This window comes from Netta rufina (assembly GCF_964035555.1).
Source record: "Netta rufina genome assembly, chromosome: 12".
NCBI classification, from domain to species: domain Eukaryota; kingdom Metazoa; phylum Chordata; class Aves; order Anseriformes; family Anatidae; genus Netta; species Netta rufina.
This window is the reverse complement of record NC_140135.1, coordinates 19,869,856-19,888,402: the sequence shown is the minus strand read 5'-3', so window position 1 is coordinate 19,888,402 and position 18,547 is coordinate 19,869,856. Positions and strand designations below refer to the sequence as shown.

General features: G+C 43.7%; 1 protein-coding gene across 1 annotated transcript; it reads left to right on the top strand.

The window, feature by feature from the left end:
- Nucleotides 1-130: 130 nt before the first annotated feature.
- LOC311213768 (transmembrane protein 182-like) lies at nucleotides 131-13,943 on the top strand. Its single transcript, XM_084293989.1, has 5 exons — nucleotides 131-409; nucleotides 2,004-2,121; nucleotides 3,557-3,655; nucleotides 5,766-5,903; nucleotides 12,632-13,943. Exons 1-5 carry the CDS (start codon nucleotides 257-259, stop codon nucleotides 12,859-12,861), a joined length of 738 nt encoding a protein of 245 aa, XP_084150115.1. The 5' UTR covers nucleotides 131-256; the 3' UTR covers nucleotides 12,862-13,943.
- Nucleotides 13,944-18,547: the final 4,604 nt, after the last annotated feature.

Below are 18,547 nucleotides of genomic sequence, written 5' to 3'. Positions count from 1 at the left end.
AACAGCCATGTGTTTATTTGGAAATCTTCCTGCTCTGCCTCAATAGCTATTTGTCATGTTTCTTTAATGCCACAGCTGTTTGGCTACGCCAGGTCATCTGCTTTTATTAGCCCCTTTCCCACCACCCCCTGAAACTCACACCGGCCACCAGAAGATCCGTATCTGTGTCCCAGAATAGCACGTCTCTCCGTCCTCTTCTTTCAGGGAACGGAAAACTGCAGCATTTCCTTTTTTTTCCCCCAAATTCTGCTCCACCATGAAGGCTGGCATCGCGGGGCTGGCCGCGGGCATCCTGGGCGGCACTGGCGTGCTGCTCTTCCTTGTCGCCTTCGGGACGGATTACTGGCTGCTGGCTTCGGACACCTGCGGGATGGTCCCCGATGGAAACAGCACGCTCCAGCCCGGCGAGGTAAAGCCTGAAACCATGTCTTACTGGGGAGGAGAAAAACTGACTCATTTAAATAATATGCTCTGAAAATGTTGAAAGGCGACAGAGCTACTTTCAATTCAGGCACTGGCAGTTTTAGATGTGATAATATTTATGCTTATTTAAAGTGACCTGTTCATGTAAAAAGTCAGCCTGAGCTAACTTTAAAATTGTGACTGAAGTAAGAATGTCTAGAAAACATTAAAATGTTGCTTCTGTACTCTGACAGATACGGATGTTAGGGAATGAAAGGCGAAAATGTAAGAGCTTTACTTGTTGACAGCATTTGCCTCAAAAGACAAAAGATTTCTCCTGATATTTGCCGTTGAAAGATTTCTACCCCTAGTTTGCTCATTTAAAACCGGTACATATTTTAAAGTGTAGAACTTGGCAATCATTTACATCTGAAGTGATACGACTGCCGTACAGACAGAAAACAACAACGAGCATCAGGGGCAGCGCAGAGCAGACACGGATTCCTGCCCATTTAACACGAAGAGGCCTCTTTAGTGTAAAATTAAGATTTGTATAGGACTTTCGTTAGCAGGAAATGCAGTTTTGAGATGACAATGTTGAATGTTTCCTTTTTTTATGACAGGTGTTTTAGTGCTAAGTGCTGTTATCATATGTTCATGGATCCTTTTGAATGTGTGATTTTAGCCGTACTTGCTATTGTTTGGCTGCTCGAGGAAGTAACAGCCAGCCCGGTTCCCTCAGCCTTCCACTCTTCAAAAATATTTTTGTGCTGATCAATGCGTAGCTTCAATTAAAAAATGACAGGAAGGTCCTTGTTTTGTGCAGCCTTTTTGTTACTTCAAAGTTCAATCCAATTAGATTTGATTTTTTTTCTGGTGTGGTGAGTCACGCTGGGTAAACATCATGATGCCAGCAAGAAATACTTCCTTTCATTTCACAATCCCGTAATCAAACGTAGGACACTGTTTGCTTGAGTCATGTTTCCAAATGACTTTCTCTAGTGAAAAAAAAAATATCTGATAGAAGAAACTTCCAGCAGAAGATGCTGTCTTCTTTGTTTTAAGCAGTGCGATAGAGTCCCAAAGAAGACAGGGCCACGGCTGAAGGGGCCGAAGGAGTGCAGCTCTGGTTTTGCATGCATGGGAAAGGCAATATTAAATGTTTCAGATTTTTGTTCGTGCTGCTGTCTGTCTGAGTGGAGAGGCCAGGGATGGCACTGTGCACTGCCCAACCATCTCAGACCTGTGAGTTACGCTCCAGGCCACATGTTAGTTTGTCTGTCACTGAGGCTGGGTGACTGCAGAAGTGCCTGGAAGACACAGGCACTGCTCTTGTTCTTTCCTCTGAGCTAGTTGATTTCTATTTCAGACCCTGTTTTCATGATCTCTAGTTCAGGTACCAGTTGTGTAAATGGGCTGTGTTTTTACCTTACCTGCCCTTTCCCAAACTGGCAACGTGTTCCCTGACCCCTCAAAACCAACTCAAACAACAGCGAATCAAAGCCCCACCAAACAATGGAAGCAAACCATCCAGCTAAATACACACTTTCCACCTTTGCTGTGATCATCCCCACATCAGCTCAGGCTTTCGTTCCCTGCAGGCTGAAACGCTGACCGAGGCCGGGAAGGAGATCCTCACTTTCCACCATGAGGGCTTCTTCTGGCGGTGCTGGTTTTTCGGCGAGGGCCAGCCGGAGACCATCTGGACCTTCTGGTACAGTGAGTACCCGCGGCCTGCCCCAGCGCCACTGCTCCGTGTTTGGTTTCATTCTTCATTTTCGTCCCCTCTCTGTCAAGAGCTAACTTGGATCACTTTTTCTAGGCTCTTTTATTGACTTGGATTTTGCTGTTGGAGGGCTGTTCGCAGTCATTTAGGAACCCCTTGGTGCCAACTAAAGTATCACCTATGAAGCCTATGGGGTGGTGTCCTCCACCAGCAAGCACAGCTCTCCCCATGCCCCTTAATGTCTGTGTCCAGCCCAGGCCTGCTGATGGTGCCTGTCGGGCCCATAGTGCTGCTCTAAAATCCATGTTTTGGTCACCGTGTGCTGAGCAATTCCACCTCCACACACGTACACGTGGCCTCCTGGGTGCTCAGGGCCTCCAGCAGTGGGGTCCAGACCAAACCCTAGCCCACGGGCTGGTGCTCTTGGGCACACAAGACCTCTGTTTGAAGATCTTGCCTATTTTGCTTTTTAAGCTCCTGTTTTGCTTTTTAAGGTCGGTTCCCTCAATCGGGTTATTCCCTGGTGATTAAAGTTTCAGATGACTTTGCTGTCCCTCAGCCCCTGATCTCCGAATCCTGTAAAATCTTGTAGGAAGAGGTACTGCCACTGTTCACCAGAACAACGTACGATTTTTCTCACAGAAATTTTTTGATATGAAAAAAAAAAAGCTGGCGAGAGGGAGTTTGCTATCTAATTACATTATACAGAAATACGTTATATAATATAATGTTACCTGCAGTAAAATGACTCTTCCTGATAACTGGCAAATTTGTATTACTTCTTTAGGTATTTATTATAATAGGATTGATCATGGCAAATTAATTTGCTGCTCTCGTGGATGTAATAATTAATTCAATAGGTATTCCATAGTCAATTTAGCATGAACTAATGTCCACCTATTATAAAGTGTTCCTTTGAGCTGGGGAACATATTTAAATAAGTGGCCAACCATTAATTAATTCATTTAACATTCATTCTATTACTGTTAATCACGATAAGCCTCAGTGGTATTAATATTGATGGGGCACATCCGTTCTAATTGTGCTTTCCTCTCTCACCAACTGGAGGTCTCGTAAGGGGGCTTGCTCTAGCACCCAAACCCCTTCGCCCCTTCCAGGAGGGAAATAGCAAGAGGAATATTGACATTAATTTGAGTTGCTCCATCTTTTGTGATTTATGTCCATCTCAGACTGATGTTATGAAGATATGATGTCGTGGGGGCGGCAGTCTCAGATCCTGTTACATCTCCCTTCTCTCATCACTCTTCTGTTTTCTTCTGTCTAGCCACAATTTTGCATCTTTCTTTACTCCCCAGCCTTCTTGCGTGTTATGCGTGTTTTCCAGAACAGGGCATTGCCGTCCAAATTATGGCATATGGTATAACTATGATTTTGCATAAAATCAAACCTTTTCTTGTTCTCTTGCAGCCAGCCAAGCACACCCCAAGCACTGCATGCACGGCTACCTGTTCCCAATGCCTGTCACTCTGGGACCTTTTCCCCATCCCTCCTACGACACGACTGCAGGTGGGTTCCCCCCTGCTCCCAGCAGCTCCTTGGCCCAGCAGCAGGGCTGGGAAGGACGGTGTGTGGGGTGTGCCGTAACGCTGTCCCCTCCTGCAGAGCTGCGGGTCCGAGCACAGCCAGGATTTTTGGGCAGCTCCTGACAAAGTGGCCTCGTGTGGCCCCGAGGCGTTCCCAGGGCCTGGCTCCCCAGGGGAGCTCCCGTGTTGATTCATTGCAAGACAAAATAAACAAACGCTGGAAAAATCAGTTAAAGACCAAATTGTCAAAAGATCCACGCAAGTGGCTGGCTTATTTTTAATACACCGAATACGACACAGTTGGAGAGCTCTCCTTTCAACTGGTTCCCTTTTTATTTATGTTTCTCTGTATTTTCAGAGTTCTTTAATGAATCAGCTGCTGTTAGGAATTTTAATTTGCTAAATTGGTGGCAGCAGCTAGAATTAATTCCATGATCTTTTTTGAAATGAATTGATTTCTTTAAATAGTGTGCATCACTCTGCGTTGCCTCTGGGGATCCGGGGCAGGCATACTGCACAAACAAACATCTTGACCTTTTCCTTAGCCTTTAGCAGTACCTTTTTAATTTTTTTATTTATTTTTTTTTATGAGGAATTAATTAAAAAAAATATATTTGTCAGTAGGAGCATGTGAAGGAGAGCAGCTAGTTTCTTTTGCTGTGCCGTGTCGGATCCCTGCCTCGGGGCACAAGCCTCGATGTAGAACGGATGCGATGCAAGCAGTGGTGAAAGGAGTAGCCCGGTGCAGGCTGTGTATGGCAAGCACGCAGGTTATCGCTGGCTTATTTTTTCTGCTTAGGAGAGAGTGGTATGACGTCCAGCTTCTGAATGATCTCAATGATAAACACACTGATTTTTCCATACTAAATAAAGGGCCATTGAGCCATCTGTCGCTGCCTGTCAGCCTGCACTCGGCAGCCCTCTGCAGCTGCCTCCCAAAATGCCTTTTGGGGACGGCCCTGGGATGGGCTCAGTGCCGAGGCTGCTGTGGCCCCGCTGCCGAATTGGCCTCAGTGCTGTCATCCCTGGGGAGCCGGGGATGTGTCGGCACAGAGATGGGGATATTGTGACATAGAGATGGGGATGTCTCAGTACCCATGTTTAGGACAGATGGAGCTGCACCAACCCCACTGCAAAGCATCTGGAAATCTGAGGGGAGCAGGCACTTCTGCCGTGCACATTTTATTTTATTTCCAACCAGTCTGCACTCAGATGCAAATTATGACAAAACAGGAGGCCGTCCAAGAAGAGGGTCCTCCAGCTATTACCTGCTCCAGAGATAATTTTGCCTTATCTGCATCCTCTTAGGCTCCCTGAGAGAAACGGGTGACGGGAGGTTAAACATTAAAATGAATTCTGTGGTTTTGGAGAGTTCAAGATACTTATCTCTCCCTAAGTGGCTCTCCTGACAAAATGGTTTAAAATGAGCAAAACGCATCTTCTCTGTATCATTTTTCTTTCAAGTGTGAGTCATTTCAGCATTGCCCATTTGCTCACACTCAGCTCAAATCTCTCTAACTCATACTTCTGAGAAACAAAAGGCAGTGAGAGGCAGTGGTCTGAGAGGACCAGATAAATTGGGGGAATTGGAAGTGGGTATTGGAGAGTTTCTGCCAGAGGACCCCCACCTTTGGCTGCTCACTTGTCCCATCCAAAGTGACAGGGACATGATGGATGCGAATTTGCTTGCCTCTGGCTGGCGTGGTTGTGTGAAGTCACAGCAAAAATCCCCAAATCCTGAGGACAAAAAGGCAGTTGCTCTCTTGCTCTGTTCTCTGGCTTGGAGTCAAGGAAGGCCACAGTGGGAAAATGACAAGCTCCTGTTTTCACTGCAGTCCTGCTCTGCAGTCAACAGCAATTGACTTTATTTTAAACTAGGGTCCTGGCACCTTCCGTAAGTGTAAGTTAAAACAGCACATAGATATAATCAGATTCCATCTCTTCAAATTTTGCTATTTCCTTTCCTTTCTTGCCCAGCCCTTCCATCCCCACAGGTACATCTAAGGACTGTGTCCTATGCTCTCACAAGCTCTGTGACATGGTTTCCTTGCAAACCCCCTTCTCCTCTGACTCTCTTCTTTTTGGCTGTGCAGTATACAGAGGCTTCTGGACAGCATTCATCATGCTGGCTGTGGCTGGCGGCCTGGTGGGAGGCCTGCTGCTGGTGTGTGGTGTTCCCTTCGTCAGCGCCAGGTCCTACAAAGTCGGCGGTGGGTTCCTGCTGGCCTCGGGTAAGCTCTCAAGCAGCAGTAATCGGATACACGGGGCAGGAATGCAGTGGCTGTGGCCCACGGTGTGCAAGGGGATGGGGAGGCACCCAGGGGTAGGGTGGTGCTGGGGAGGGATGGGGGCTCTGATGGAAGCAGCACTGACTTGGAATAAATGATCTCTCCCTTCCTCATGTGGAAATAAATGTCTATTCTTAGCCAAGCATTACAAAGAAGGTCCTTAGTCCTAAGGAGTCTGGGAATTGGGCAACATAGTTTTTCTTTTTCGTCCTTCTGTGCAATCCAGAGAGCCTTTTATTTTAGTACAGCCTGTAGCTGCAACAACCCTGGGCACTGATTAGCCCTGCTCTGCTCCTGTCAGCCTTTCTTCATATAGTGTGAGTGGCTCCTGTCTTTGCTCTACATCTGGTAGAACTGGAAAGCCACCACGCGGGGACAGGCATACCCCGCGCCACAAAACTGGAGGGCTTGCTTTAATAAAATCTGAAAAGATAAAGCAGTGTCGCAGCAGAAAAATGAATTAAAAAGAGTCATTTATTCATTATTCCCACTACCATTACTAATTATTCCACTGAATTATCACTTGGGTTTTTTTCTTTTTCTGTATTTGAGAGGGAATAACTAGCTTAACTAGGAGAAGTACTTGATTTGTAACTATGACTCAAACTTGGAAATAGAGCTTTTTTTTTTGCAATGCAAGCAGTTAAAGCTTGGAGCTCTGGTAAGTCATGCCAAGTGAAGAACTCTATAATGAAGTCAGGCCTTTCTCTAAAATTAATTATGCTTAATTATGGACCCTGCACTAGGTCCTTCTTCCTCAAGCACTGCATCAATCAAACATAAGCTAGGGTCTATGCTCCATTTTGTGTGTGTAAGTGTGTGTACCTAAGCTTTTGGGGCCCCAAAACATTTATGAAACTATTTACAGGAGAGGTCCCAAACTAACCCTGGAGGAACTCCACCTAAACTCCTCCCAATCTTGTCATACCCTCCTATTATTACCTTTCGCTCTTTTTTCCCTGTTCTTTACCTCCTTACCCATTTCATAGGTCCTTTCCTAATCTTCATCTTCTCCAGATGTACTAATAATTAACCATGTGACAGCAGCTGAGCTGCTTGTTAAAATGGAGCTAGATGACATCTATCTATTTGTCTAAAAAATCTGGAAGGCACTAAATCAACATGGCCCTACCTGCCTCTGCTAATTCGCTCTGCATTTTGTCCAATTTTCCATTTGCCTCCAGGCCTTCAGATATTGAAATAAGGCCGGCAAGCCTGTGGGTATCTGCTTATCTCTCTCTTATATGATTTAATAAATGCTTGGTTGGGTTTAATTCTTTTTCCAAAGGTAAATTTTATGTAGTTTTACACATGTGAATTTCATTTGGGAATGCAAGATGTCTTGCTCTCAGACAGCTGTTGGGTACCAACACCTTCCACTGCATAGTGCTGGAGACTTGAGACTGGGGCCAAGCACCTGAATTCTCTCCGAGGGAGACACTGCCTACCTCAGTTAATGCCCTGGTTTGCCAAAACCCACAGCTTTTGGTGGAAAATGGGGGATGGTCACGTTCTGACACAGCCAGATAAATGTAATATCACAATGTAATATCACGGAGAGAAGGGTGTTGAGTAAAGTTGAATCACCATATTCCTTTTTTTTTTTTTTTTTAAATTGTTTTTAGACTTTATTTGTCTCCTTCTGGATTAAAAGGCCTGGACATAGAATTTGATGCTTTTAGAAAAGCTGATTATTTATCACCTAAACCTCTTGGTGTTAGACAGAGATGCTGTGGCTTAAATAGAAGTTTGTATCAGTTTCAACCTGAATAGCAATCATTATTAACTGTCGTTAAAAGGAACCAGCTCAGCTGAAAGAGTCTTACTGTTACATTTTCAATCTAAACAAAAGAGGAATGAAATATTATTTCAACATTTTCAGCATAGTTCGCTTACAATTTCAGCTGATCGCTGTGTTTTTGGATCCTGAACTCAAACTTCTGGATTCTGCTTGATGCTGGCATCCCGATGGACACAGGATGCCTCCCTCAAGGGTTATTTTCTCGCCATCCCTTCTAAAGCTATTTTGTGTAACTGCTCTCAGTGGTAGGAGCAACGGATTTAACACAGCATCAACTCCCTCGCCGTGCCTTTCCTTCAGGTAGCAGGATGCGAGCAATGATGCAGGAGAAATTGCATATTGTCTTCTAATCATGGCCTGCAGGTCGGTGCTAATTAACCTCCCCTGCAGAAACAATCTGTCCTTGAGGAGGTGTGAAATCTGTGATGCACAGAGTGGGAACACGCTCTGGCCCTGGGACAGCCAGACCAGCACCAAATCCATGGGGTGCTGACCCCTCGGGATGTCCCGTGGCCCAGCCCTGCCCTGTCCTCAGCCTCCCTCTGCCCAGGCAACCTTTAAACCATCATGAATTGTTGTAAAGCAATGAGGCGTTGGACACCAAAAGGCTCTAAACATTCTGTAAGCTACCTGGATGTGGTCTGGGGCAACCTGCTGTAGGTGCCCCTGCTTGACCTGGAGTTGGACCCAGAGGTTCCTGCCCACCTCGGCCATTTGGGGACTCTATGAAAGCTGCTGCAACCTGTTCTGGTAACCTCTCCATCATCTCCAGGGTCTTAGTGTGCCCCTCCAGGCAGAAGGATGTCAACGGATTAAGGCGAAGATTTTTATTGTCCAGTTAGGTTCTTTGGGTCTTCTCTCCAAGATGCCTTCTGCTTCCTGTGCTTTCAGAGGACAAACCAGACAGTCTGAAAGCTTGGTGGTGATGTTTCTGAGAGGTTGTTCAGAAGACTGGAGCCATCCCCCTGGGTTCCTCTGCTGGACAACTCAGGAAATACAGCCAGGTCCCTCTGACATCCACAGCTACCTGCAGTGGCACCTCGGTGAGCCTTCGTCCCTGCCAGCCTGCTCCCAGGAGTGCCTGAGATGCCTGAGCAAACAGCCAGTGTGTTGCTTTCCTGCCTTTTTTTCCCTTCTCAAACTCAGCCTCAGTGCTTGCAGGGGAAAGGCAGACACTGTCTGCTGACTAATTTCCACTTGTTTCGATAGTCGGATGACAATATGATTAATTATCATCACGGTGTCACCGAGCCGGGTGAAGGCTGCATCGCACCTTCTGGAAGCTGTGTTGAAATTCCTGAGATGATTTCGCTCGTGCTCCTTCATTTCTATTTCCTTTGGGCATTTTAGCAGCCAAGCTTAGAAGTGAGAAAACACTTCATCCAGCCCTGGGGCTGCTCTGAACCTGCAGTGCTGCTGTGCGGTGTTCAGACTGGTATAGCAGCAGGTTTAAGTGAAGACAATGACACAAGATCAAGCTGTTGGCTTGCTCAGGACTGAGGAGGCTCTTCTGGAGGGAGGAATTGTCCTGCTGCATCCTACATGATGTTAAACAACACAAACAGGAGTCATTACCAGCTATCCTTGCACTGGGCAGCACGAATACCTTGTTAAATGTGCACTAACTTCCTCCAGCCACTGTGCTCCCTGTGCTGGTTCTTGAACATCCCGACCCATGTGGCACCATCACTGCCTGTACTGGAGGGATGCTGTGGCTGTGGGGCATCTCCACACATCTCCATTGGATTTTATGCCAAAATTCCTCCTCCCACATCATTTTGGCAAGTCTCAGGCTCTGCATGTATAGCAGAAGTTGACGGCTGGGGAAAGGCAGCTGAAGGTCACCCCTCCGTTCCCTTATTATGAGCATCCCGAAGAGGTGACCGGTGAGAAAGGCGAACGAGTCGCTGACGGTCAAAGTTCATTTTTCTTGTAATTAGCAGATTGCATGAAAGTTCAGGAGCTTCCACAGAATAAGAGTTAAAGATTGAGTTCACTCACCTGTCCCTACAATTAACAGCTATAAAGGTGTCACTGGGATAAAAAGTGAGAGAAAGTAGAAGGCAGACTCCAATTTACCCACAATTAAGGTGCAGGGAGTGCCAGGGGTTTGTGTGCTCATGGTTAGCCCCTGGATGGAGGAGATTTAACACCCCACTTCAATTTTCCTACAATTAGCCCCTCCCCAGAAGATGCCATTGACCTCATCAGCTTGGAGACTGAGTTCCAGGGTTAATTTTTTCTGTTCCTGCCTAATGAACAGTGCCAAAGAGGGATGCTGGGTTCACTTCTTGGCAGAGCAGTACAGAAAAAAGCTTTTTTTTTTTCAGCTTTCTGACCAAAGCCGCAAGAATTCTGTCTCTGTATATTCAAAGCCACTTGGGGCCAGTGGGATATGAAGATGCCTTTCTGCTATGGCTGCACAAAGAGCATCCAGAAGGAGGTGGCTTTTGGTTTCCTTTTTTCACCGTGGAGGCTGTGTCAATGTGTCCCAGGGACTCCTTGCCACCCCAATGTAATTATTTTAGGGAAGAAATTGCTTACTTCGCATTTTCTTGTCATTTTACTGGAGTGTGAAAGCATTCTTAATTTAGGTGTGGAGGCTGTGGCCGTGCCATCACCTCCAGCACCTGTTCATCGATAAACACACTGCTCCTCCCGGGCTCCCCAGGAGCAGCACAGGGGCAGGTAGGTTTTGGTCTGCTTTCCCCAGTAAATGAGCCTCAGGCAACCTGAATTTTCCTGGGACAATTCAACTCGAAAACAAACAAACAAACAAACAAAAAAACCAAACAAACATACAGGAAAAAAACAACACTTTTTATTTAAAGAAAAATAGGAAAGCTCTGGAAAAAAACACCACTGTACCCATGTCCTCTGCCCCTCTGGGACTACTTTTATATTTGTGTCTCTTACGGTAGGTATTATAAGCTAATGAAATATAAATTGATCTTTAAAAGAGCACTTTTCAAGGTTCAGTTGCTATCTAATTAATTTAATTTTAAATTACATCAGTAATAAAGACTTAATTGCCTTCTTATCAATATATTGTATTTTGTAAAGAACATGCGACTATTTAAACATTCAATCATTTTCTTATAGAAGAATAATTGGTATTTTAAGCATACAACTATCATACTAAGTGTAAAATATTTATTTGTGCACGTAATTTCAAGTGGTATCACAATCTCAATGAACATGCAAATGTTACAGCAGCTGCTGTTTAACTCCTAGCCTGCCTTTCCAGCAACCATGCGGACTTGTCTGTGGAAGGGAGAACGGTCTGAGGCAGCACAACGTGGTGATGTGAAGTGTGTTCATACAGTTACACGCATTTCTCATTATTAAGGTTCAATTCCCAGTCCCTGGGTGCAGAAGGCAGTTTAATAAACATGACAGCTTGGGATGGGTAGCTTCAACTTCTCTATAACACCTAGTGAGGACTGAGAAACATTTTGGACCCTACACACGAGACTCATTCTAGGCTACAAGATGTGGAGCAGGGTTTTAAAGCAGCAAATGTGCTTATATCCCTTGTGAGCAGGAACACAGCTCAACGCTGCTGTGTGTCCTCCGAGCGAGGGCTCGGTAAGCTCCATTGCTAAGCAGATAGATCAATGTCAAGCCATACCCGCAGCCTGTGCCTAGCATGGAAGCTGGATTTTGTAGTGCATAAGCTGCCAGGAAGAATAATTAAATATACTGCAAGCTACCTTTGGTTTAAAATTTGCAAGGGGAGAAATGAAATCCAGCAGAAGCCAGAATGCATCAGCAGAACTGTGTGGTGACTTGTCAACTACAGTGATTCTGAACTGTTTGCTTCATTTCTACTATGAAAATACCATAATCTGTGATGTGTCTTTCATATCTGTACACACATGTGTGGGTATGTATATGGAACCATTTAAACGTCGTAAGCTTCTAGCTGTGAAGTGTCGAGACCAGATATTACTGAAGTAGCTTCAGCCTGTCATCACACTGCCACTATTTGGTGTTAATGTATGCTGACTTTTAAATGCACTGCATGTATTCTTTAATGTGATGCAGTAAATAATACTGGGACCATGCTAGGTTTTGTCATCTGTTTTGTGCAGAGACCTATGACTCTGAGTTCTGGGGAAGGAGGTTCCTAGAGGGTCACCCAACACAAGAATCCACTTTATCCCACGTGGGTCTGGGAAGTGCCTGCACTCCAATTCAGACGTGGCCACGCTCTCCCTGTGAAGGCTGCCCTCGTGAGGCCTTCTGTGTGGATGAGTACGGAAACACGAGATGCTCAGCCTGATGGACAGCTGCTAGTTGGGTCACAGGCACCTCACAAGACCTGGGAGGCCCCTTATGAGCTCCAAGGATGATGCTGACTTTGAATTCACAGCTCAAGTGTCCTCAGTCCTTCACCCTGGCTCTAAGGAGGGCGAATAAGGTCTCACATGCCAGTGTTGGGCCATAAAAATTTATACAGCCTCACAGTATGAGCTGTTTGATACTGTTATTTAGTAGTCCAGCTGAGGTTGATGTATCATGGCCACTTGGATGTGAAAGGGGACTCCTGCAAGCCGGGCCAGCCCCCTGGGTGTCCATGGGGCTCTGTTTGTCCCCGTGTCGGGGCAGCAGCACTGTGTGCAGTATGTTCAGTGCCAGCAGGACCAGTCCCCGTGGCTTTGTGTTTCTTGTGGAAAAGGGATCTGACATTGGAAGGCAGATTTTTCTTCTCTAAAGGAAAAACTCAACAAGTAATGGCATTCTGCACCATGGACCTTTAATGCAAAGGGTCTGCAAGAATAGATGGGAACCTGTTGCAGTCTTTTCTCGCTTTTCTGTATCTTATAGGCTGGTTGTAATCAGAGAATAACTTTGTCTCTCTTTCCAGGAGGCTTATTTCTCTTGCTCATTTTCCTCTTCGTGATGTGGAAGGAGTTTGTGGCTGATTTTCAGAAGTACATCCTCCTGGAGAGGAGTGAAATGTGCCTGGAGGAAACGCCTGTGCGCGTGTACTACGGCTGGTCCTTCATGTTCGCTGCCGCAGGGGTGCCCCTGGTGCTGCTCTCCGGACTCCTCTTCTTTCTTGTCGGCAGAGACATTATGAAATCCCTGGAGTAAGAAAATGGGTGATGCTGGGCAAGCCTCAGAGAAAACTGGTGATACCCCTTGTAATGAAATGTACACAAGTTTTGAGGACTCGGTCATTTTTGTAGCTCTAATTGTCGGAGTAGGTGCATGATTAAAGTCACTGGTGCGTGGAGGCAGGGGTGGAGCACTGAGCATGCAGATGCTCTCAGTCCTAAACCACTATTACGCTCTGGAGAAATGTAGACATATCCATGGACTGTGCAGCACTTTTAGGTCAGAGGAACAGCCTTCGCTGTGCTAGGCAGCTACCACGACCCATCCGTATTCAGCAGAGCCAGAGGTTTACAGTGTTCCCAGCATCCTTGTTTCTTGTAAGAGGTAATCGAATCTGGCTGTGAGGGTGTACGCTCTAATGTCTATTTCTGAAAAAGCAATTAAGGACGATTTTTTTTTTAGCTGGCTCTAATTGACATCAAAGGACAACTGTTTTAATGGAATGTCAGGAAACATGAGAAAGTTTTTCGTTAAAAGCCCTGATACTGAAGATACAAATGTAACTGGGCCTAACCTAACTTGCAACAAGTGACTAAAGCAATTTTTGTGGCATCACAAAATGTATTAATTAGTCTTTCTTTAGAGCACCATGCTACTGTGCAGTTAATATTTTCCTGGACATAGGGTTGTGGGGATTCACAATCCAAAAACTGAAAGATGGACTTGGGGGAAAGGGAATGGGAACAATAATACTATGATTTTTGTTTGTTTGTTATGGTAGAACCTGTCAGCCGGCATAGAACAAGTCAGTTCCAAATATACATATACAATTTATATATATTAAAATTCTTGCAATTGCTCAAGTGTACGTTGTCTGACAGGTTACAGTAGTCCCACTAAGAGTAATGCATGCTAATTCTATACAAAACCGTCTAGGTAAGGAAGGTGAAGTCATTTATTCTGTGTATGTGGAGGTTTGTAGAGACACTCAAGGAATGTCAAAGATTTGATCTTGCTGTGTTTTTCAGGCTGGATCTTGCTGCTTTGAAGTAGTTTGTTGGGCCCTTGCTTGCTGAACTCATCTGCATAAATTGTAAATAAAACTTACTAGAAATATATGCTTTTCTCATGGATGTCATAGTTTGTGCTAAACATACATTTCCCAAGCTTAATGTCATACTATTGACTCAATATAGTTAATTAATAATGTAATGTAAATCTCTTCTAGAAAGCAGAGAAGATTGTTGGCAGTATAAAAATGTTTGTTAATGCTCTTCCTAAAATATTATTTGTGCCTGGCATTTCTTTCCTTTATGGAGCAAGTTCTAATTACTCTTTTACAAGATTCATGGCATACATAGAGTGAGAAATTGTAATTCCCACATGTAAAGCTCAGTTCTTTCATATGAATAACAGGCTTGGTCTACAGTTCTTAAGTAAAATTCACACTGATTTCCATTAATAGAAATGTTGTTTGAATAGAATTGCTATCTACAGGTAAAAATCATGCCTTATTTCATTTATTTATTTATTTTTCCCCAGTGAGTAGCTGTTTCATGACATTTACAAACACACAGGTATTGCATTGTTTTATTTGGCAAATTTAAACTTTTTTTTTTTTTTTTTTTTTTCCCCCCCATTATATCTCTTTGGATTATGCCTGTGCCCCATCAGTTCTTCAAGTGATAATTTCTCACTATAAATTCACTTTGAATAATTTTTGTCATTTAATTATCTATTCAGTGTAGAGATGAACACTTATGGTCACAAAGAATAAAAGTATATAATCCAGGAGCAGAAGAGGTCAAGATTTACAGTCACTTGCCTTTCACTGATCCCATAAAACAATCCAAGCATGCAGAAATGATGATCCCATAAGAGACACCAGGGCAGAAGTATGAGAATGCAGCAAGAAATCCATCAGACTTATTGATATCTGTGAAGCAGAGGATCCCTGAAGTTGTGAATATAGAAGTGAGTTTTATATTATAGAATGAAATATTTATTAACTTTCTCCATCTGTTCTTTAAAAAATTTAGTTTAATGTCATCAAGGCATTTATGGAATACATTTAGCTTAATCATGCATTCATGCCTTAGGGAGTAAACCATCCCTGGAGACTTGCTCCTTCTGGATCAGCTCTAGAACGAGCAATCGTTTAAAACTCTATCATTCTTTTCAAAAACATGACTTTGAATCATTCTTGAATGGATATATATATTTTTAAACTTTGGTATTGAGCATACTTTAATAATCATGGCAATAAGTATATAGAAAATGTGATTATGGACTAGTACAATTCAATTAATTACCACTTATATAAAAATGCAACATTTATAGTCAGCGCAAGTGTGAACCAAACATGTTATGTTGGTGGACTAAGGAGTCCAACTCCTTTGGCCTCCTGTGGCAATTATACCTTACGTGGATAAAATTTTGTATGAAAATCATTGTTTCTGAAAATATTAAAAAATAAGCTAATGGACTCAGTGGTAAGGTTTAAAAATGTGGAAACCAAGGACTCTTTCATCTGTTGAATGTGAAGAAGTCTGATGAAAGGATATTATAGAGTAGTGACAAGGACCTAATTCTGATCCAAGTTTTGTCATTATAAATCATGAGTAATTCCAGAGACTGCAGTAGACTCTTATCACTGTTAAACATCTGTAAGTCAGATCAGAACTGGGACTAATAAATACATTCAAAAATGCATAATTAAAACTGTGATTTCACATCACTGATGAATTTTAGTCAAGGATTTCTTCAAGGATGCTTTTCTCACATTAGCATTTGACGTTAGTAAGCAATGAATAATTCCATTTTTTCTTTCCAACATCTGGGACACTTCCTGCTTTATTTGCTACTTACTGAGCGCTCTGCAGGAAATATTAATGAATCTTGGGTGTTAAACTACAGGCCCTGTGGATCATGCTCGTGAGGCAACGTTACACAGCAGACACTGTATGTCTTGAGATTAAGAGGCTTGATTTTGGTGAAGTAAGATATCAGGAGGTTTGTCAAATAGGTGGGAGATACGGAGCTTTGGGGAGGTTACCCAAGGATCAAGCCCCTGCAGCTTCTTTGTTCATATGTTCCTTCATATTAATTACTTCAAAGGGAGGCAAAAATTAATGATAAAACCTTTTCCCTTGGTCTGTTCACCTCTTTCACTGGTGATTTGGCAAACTAGCACCTGGGATGCCCTAAGGCCTGGGGCAGTGCTGGGTGCTGGGCAGCAGCACCGAAGAGTGTTGAAGAGGAGATGGACACACTGCTGTGCTCTGCTGCTTTCTCACAGCACTGGCAGACTGGTGCTTTAATTTAATTTTTCTTGGTAAATTTTGTGCTAAAACTCCACATTTAGAGGTATCTGCTAGCTCTTTAGAGCAACCTGCAGAGGAAATCTGGGTTTAGCAGCACAGGGAAGAGAGCTTCCAAAGGAGGAAAGAAATTTTCTTCTGTGCTGCTGTGAGGTGACCTGTGATATTCAGGGCCGATCATGGATGATGCCATGTTGGATCCTTCCTTCCCCTCCCTGCCTTAGCCCAACAGCCAAGGTTGAGGTCTGTGGACACAGCAAGGCGTCTGGTGCTGAGCACATGCAGGATGAGACCAGCAGAGTCCCTTGACACCCATGCAGGAGGCTGAGGATGGACATTCATCATGCCTGTGGCCTACCTGTACATACTAACTTAGGCCAGGAGTTGGCTTTGCTCTTCAGTAATGATGGAGATGGAGGCCGTTAACTGAAAGGCAACCAAAATTAACTCCAGTTAAGTGTACAATTATCCCCTGGGATGGCTTGCTTTCACCCAGCAGGACTTACAAAACTTTTCTGTATATCCAGAAGAATCCAGCTTCTCTGGACAGGTGGTGTTTTCACCTTCATCCTGCTGAGTCAGCACGGTGTGGAGGGCCTCTTGTCTCTCGCCCCGAGCACATGCTGCCCGGGGATGCGTTGATATGGCGCAGGTGGAAGAGGGCACAGATGGGGTACAGCAAATTAAGGCAGAAAAGAAATTAAAATAAACAAGAAAATATAAGCTAGCTCCATGCTTTGTGCACTGGGCTGTACATTACTGCAGGATTAAGTCGTATCAGCCGCAGTACATTTTACAAGAGTGCACAGCACCTCAATCCTATAATCAATAAGCTGTACATGCTGCAGCACAAAGAGCTCTTATCTGGAATACCACTTTGAATTTAGTGAATTTATTTAATCCGTGGTGCCTGCAGAGCATCTGTCCTGTCTTCTGGGTTAATTTATTTATTCTGGTGATCTATTTTTAGTCTTTCAAGTACTTGACATTTGAGAAGTAGATTTTTTTTTTTCCGACTTCCTGAAAAACATCTGACTTGAAAAAAAAACACCTTTATTTACAGAAATGTTTTTGTTTCCTCATTCACTCTCCACTCTTTCTCTTGGGACAGAGAGCCCTGTTACCAGTACTAATAACCATGCACTGAAGAGATTGGAGAAGGCTTCTTTTCACCCTGCTTGGCTAAGCCTGTCTTAATGCTGGCTATTCAGAGGATCTTCTCTCTTTATTCTCATCTCTTTCCTGTGAATTCTTCAAAAGAATTACCTAGTTTTGAGGTATTTTCAAGGTGCTGCTTTTAGTTTGGGAGTTTTGATGAGTGTATGCAATGTTCTTATCTTCTAGAGCTTGGTATTTCTAGGCATGAACCCTTGACAGAACCCAAAAGAACCAGTTGTTTAAGCAGTATGAGTACACAGATGTTTGCTATGAAAAAGAAATAACAAATGAAAAAATATTCTACCACCACTGCTCTGATGGTGTAATAGTGATTATTATCAGAGCTGTAAAGAATGCACTCTAATTAACCCAAACGGTAGGTACTAAACATTCGGTTATGCGAGAGGAGATTGAAGTTTTATAAGCTTTAAGGTCTGCAAAGAAGAAAAAAAATCTTGCCTGACCTTGACTGACTAGATTAATGATGGCTTCATAAAAGCAAGGAAAAAAATAAAAATAAAAGAGCATAAAGGGCAACTGTGTGAAAAACACAGGGTTAATTATATTTTCCCTACCCATTTTCCAACATTTCCCTGTGTGGCTTGCACTGACAAAGCAACAAATGCTGAGAAAAAAGAACCACCCCCTGAAAAAGGCCATTACCCTGGCAAAATATATTACGTCTCCTCAGAAATATTTTTGCAGAGTCACAGAATGCAATTGTTTCTCCATTTCAGATGCTTTTAGAAATCTTTTGTATTTTTTCTGTGGTTTAAAAGCTGCTCTGTGGGAGAAGTCATTCATGAAACCACTTGGAAATGCTGCTCGGGTAGCATGCAATGAGCTGGCTGTTTGAGGATCTGAAGCTTAAACTTCCTCTGCTACAAGCTAGAATAATTGTGGAGCAAGGTGAATAAACGTGGCTCATTCTGAAACAGACATCAATTTTGAATCTCTCCCAGCCAAAAAAAAAAAAGTATGGAAATGTATCAGTCTAGACAAATCAGCCACTGAATTTGTCCTAGTGATTGCTGAGGTGGATCCTTCTCTTACAGACCACAATACATCAGATCATACTGAGGTTCTGCATCTCAAACCACACACAGTGCTCCCAGAACCAAGGTCATTACCAAGTGAGCCCAGTAATTAGCTCCACAACCCAACCGTTAATCAAATTTATGGCATAGCTTTTGCATCACATCCCAGCAGCATTGTTTCCTCTAAGCTTTAAAAGGGTAAATCCC

Excerpts from the sequence above, each read along its gene's own strand:
- LOC311213768 (XM_084293989.1), top strand. The coding sequence starts at position 257 with ATGAAGGCTGGCATCGCGGGGCTGGCCGCGGGCATCCTGGGCGGCACT. Across the intron at positions 2,122-3,556 it reads CATCTGGACCTTCTGGTACA|CCAGCCAAGCACACCCCAAG; the intron begins GTGAGTACCCGC and ends GTTCTCTTGCAG. Across the intron at positions 3,656-5,765 it reads CTCCTACGACACGACTGCAG|TATACAGAGGCTTCTGGACA; the intron begins GTGGGTTCCCCC and ends TTGGCTGTGCAG.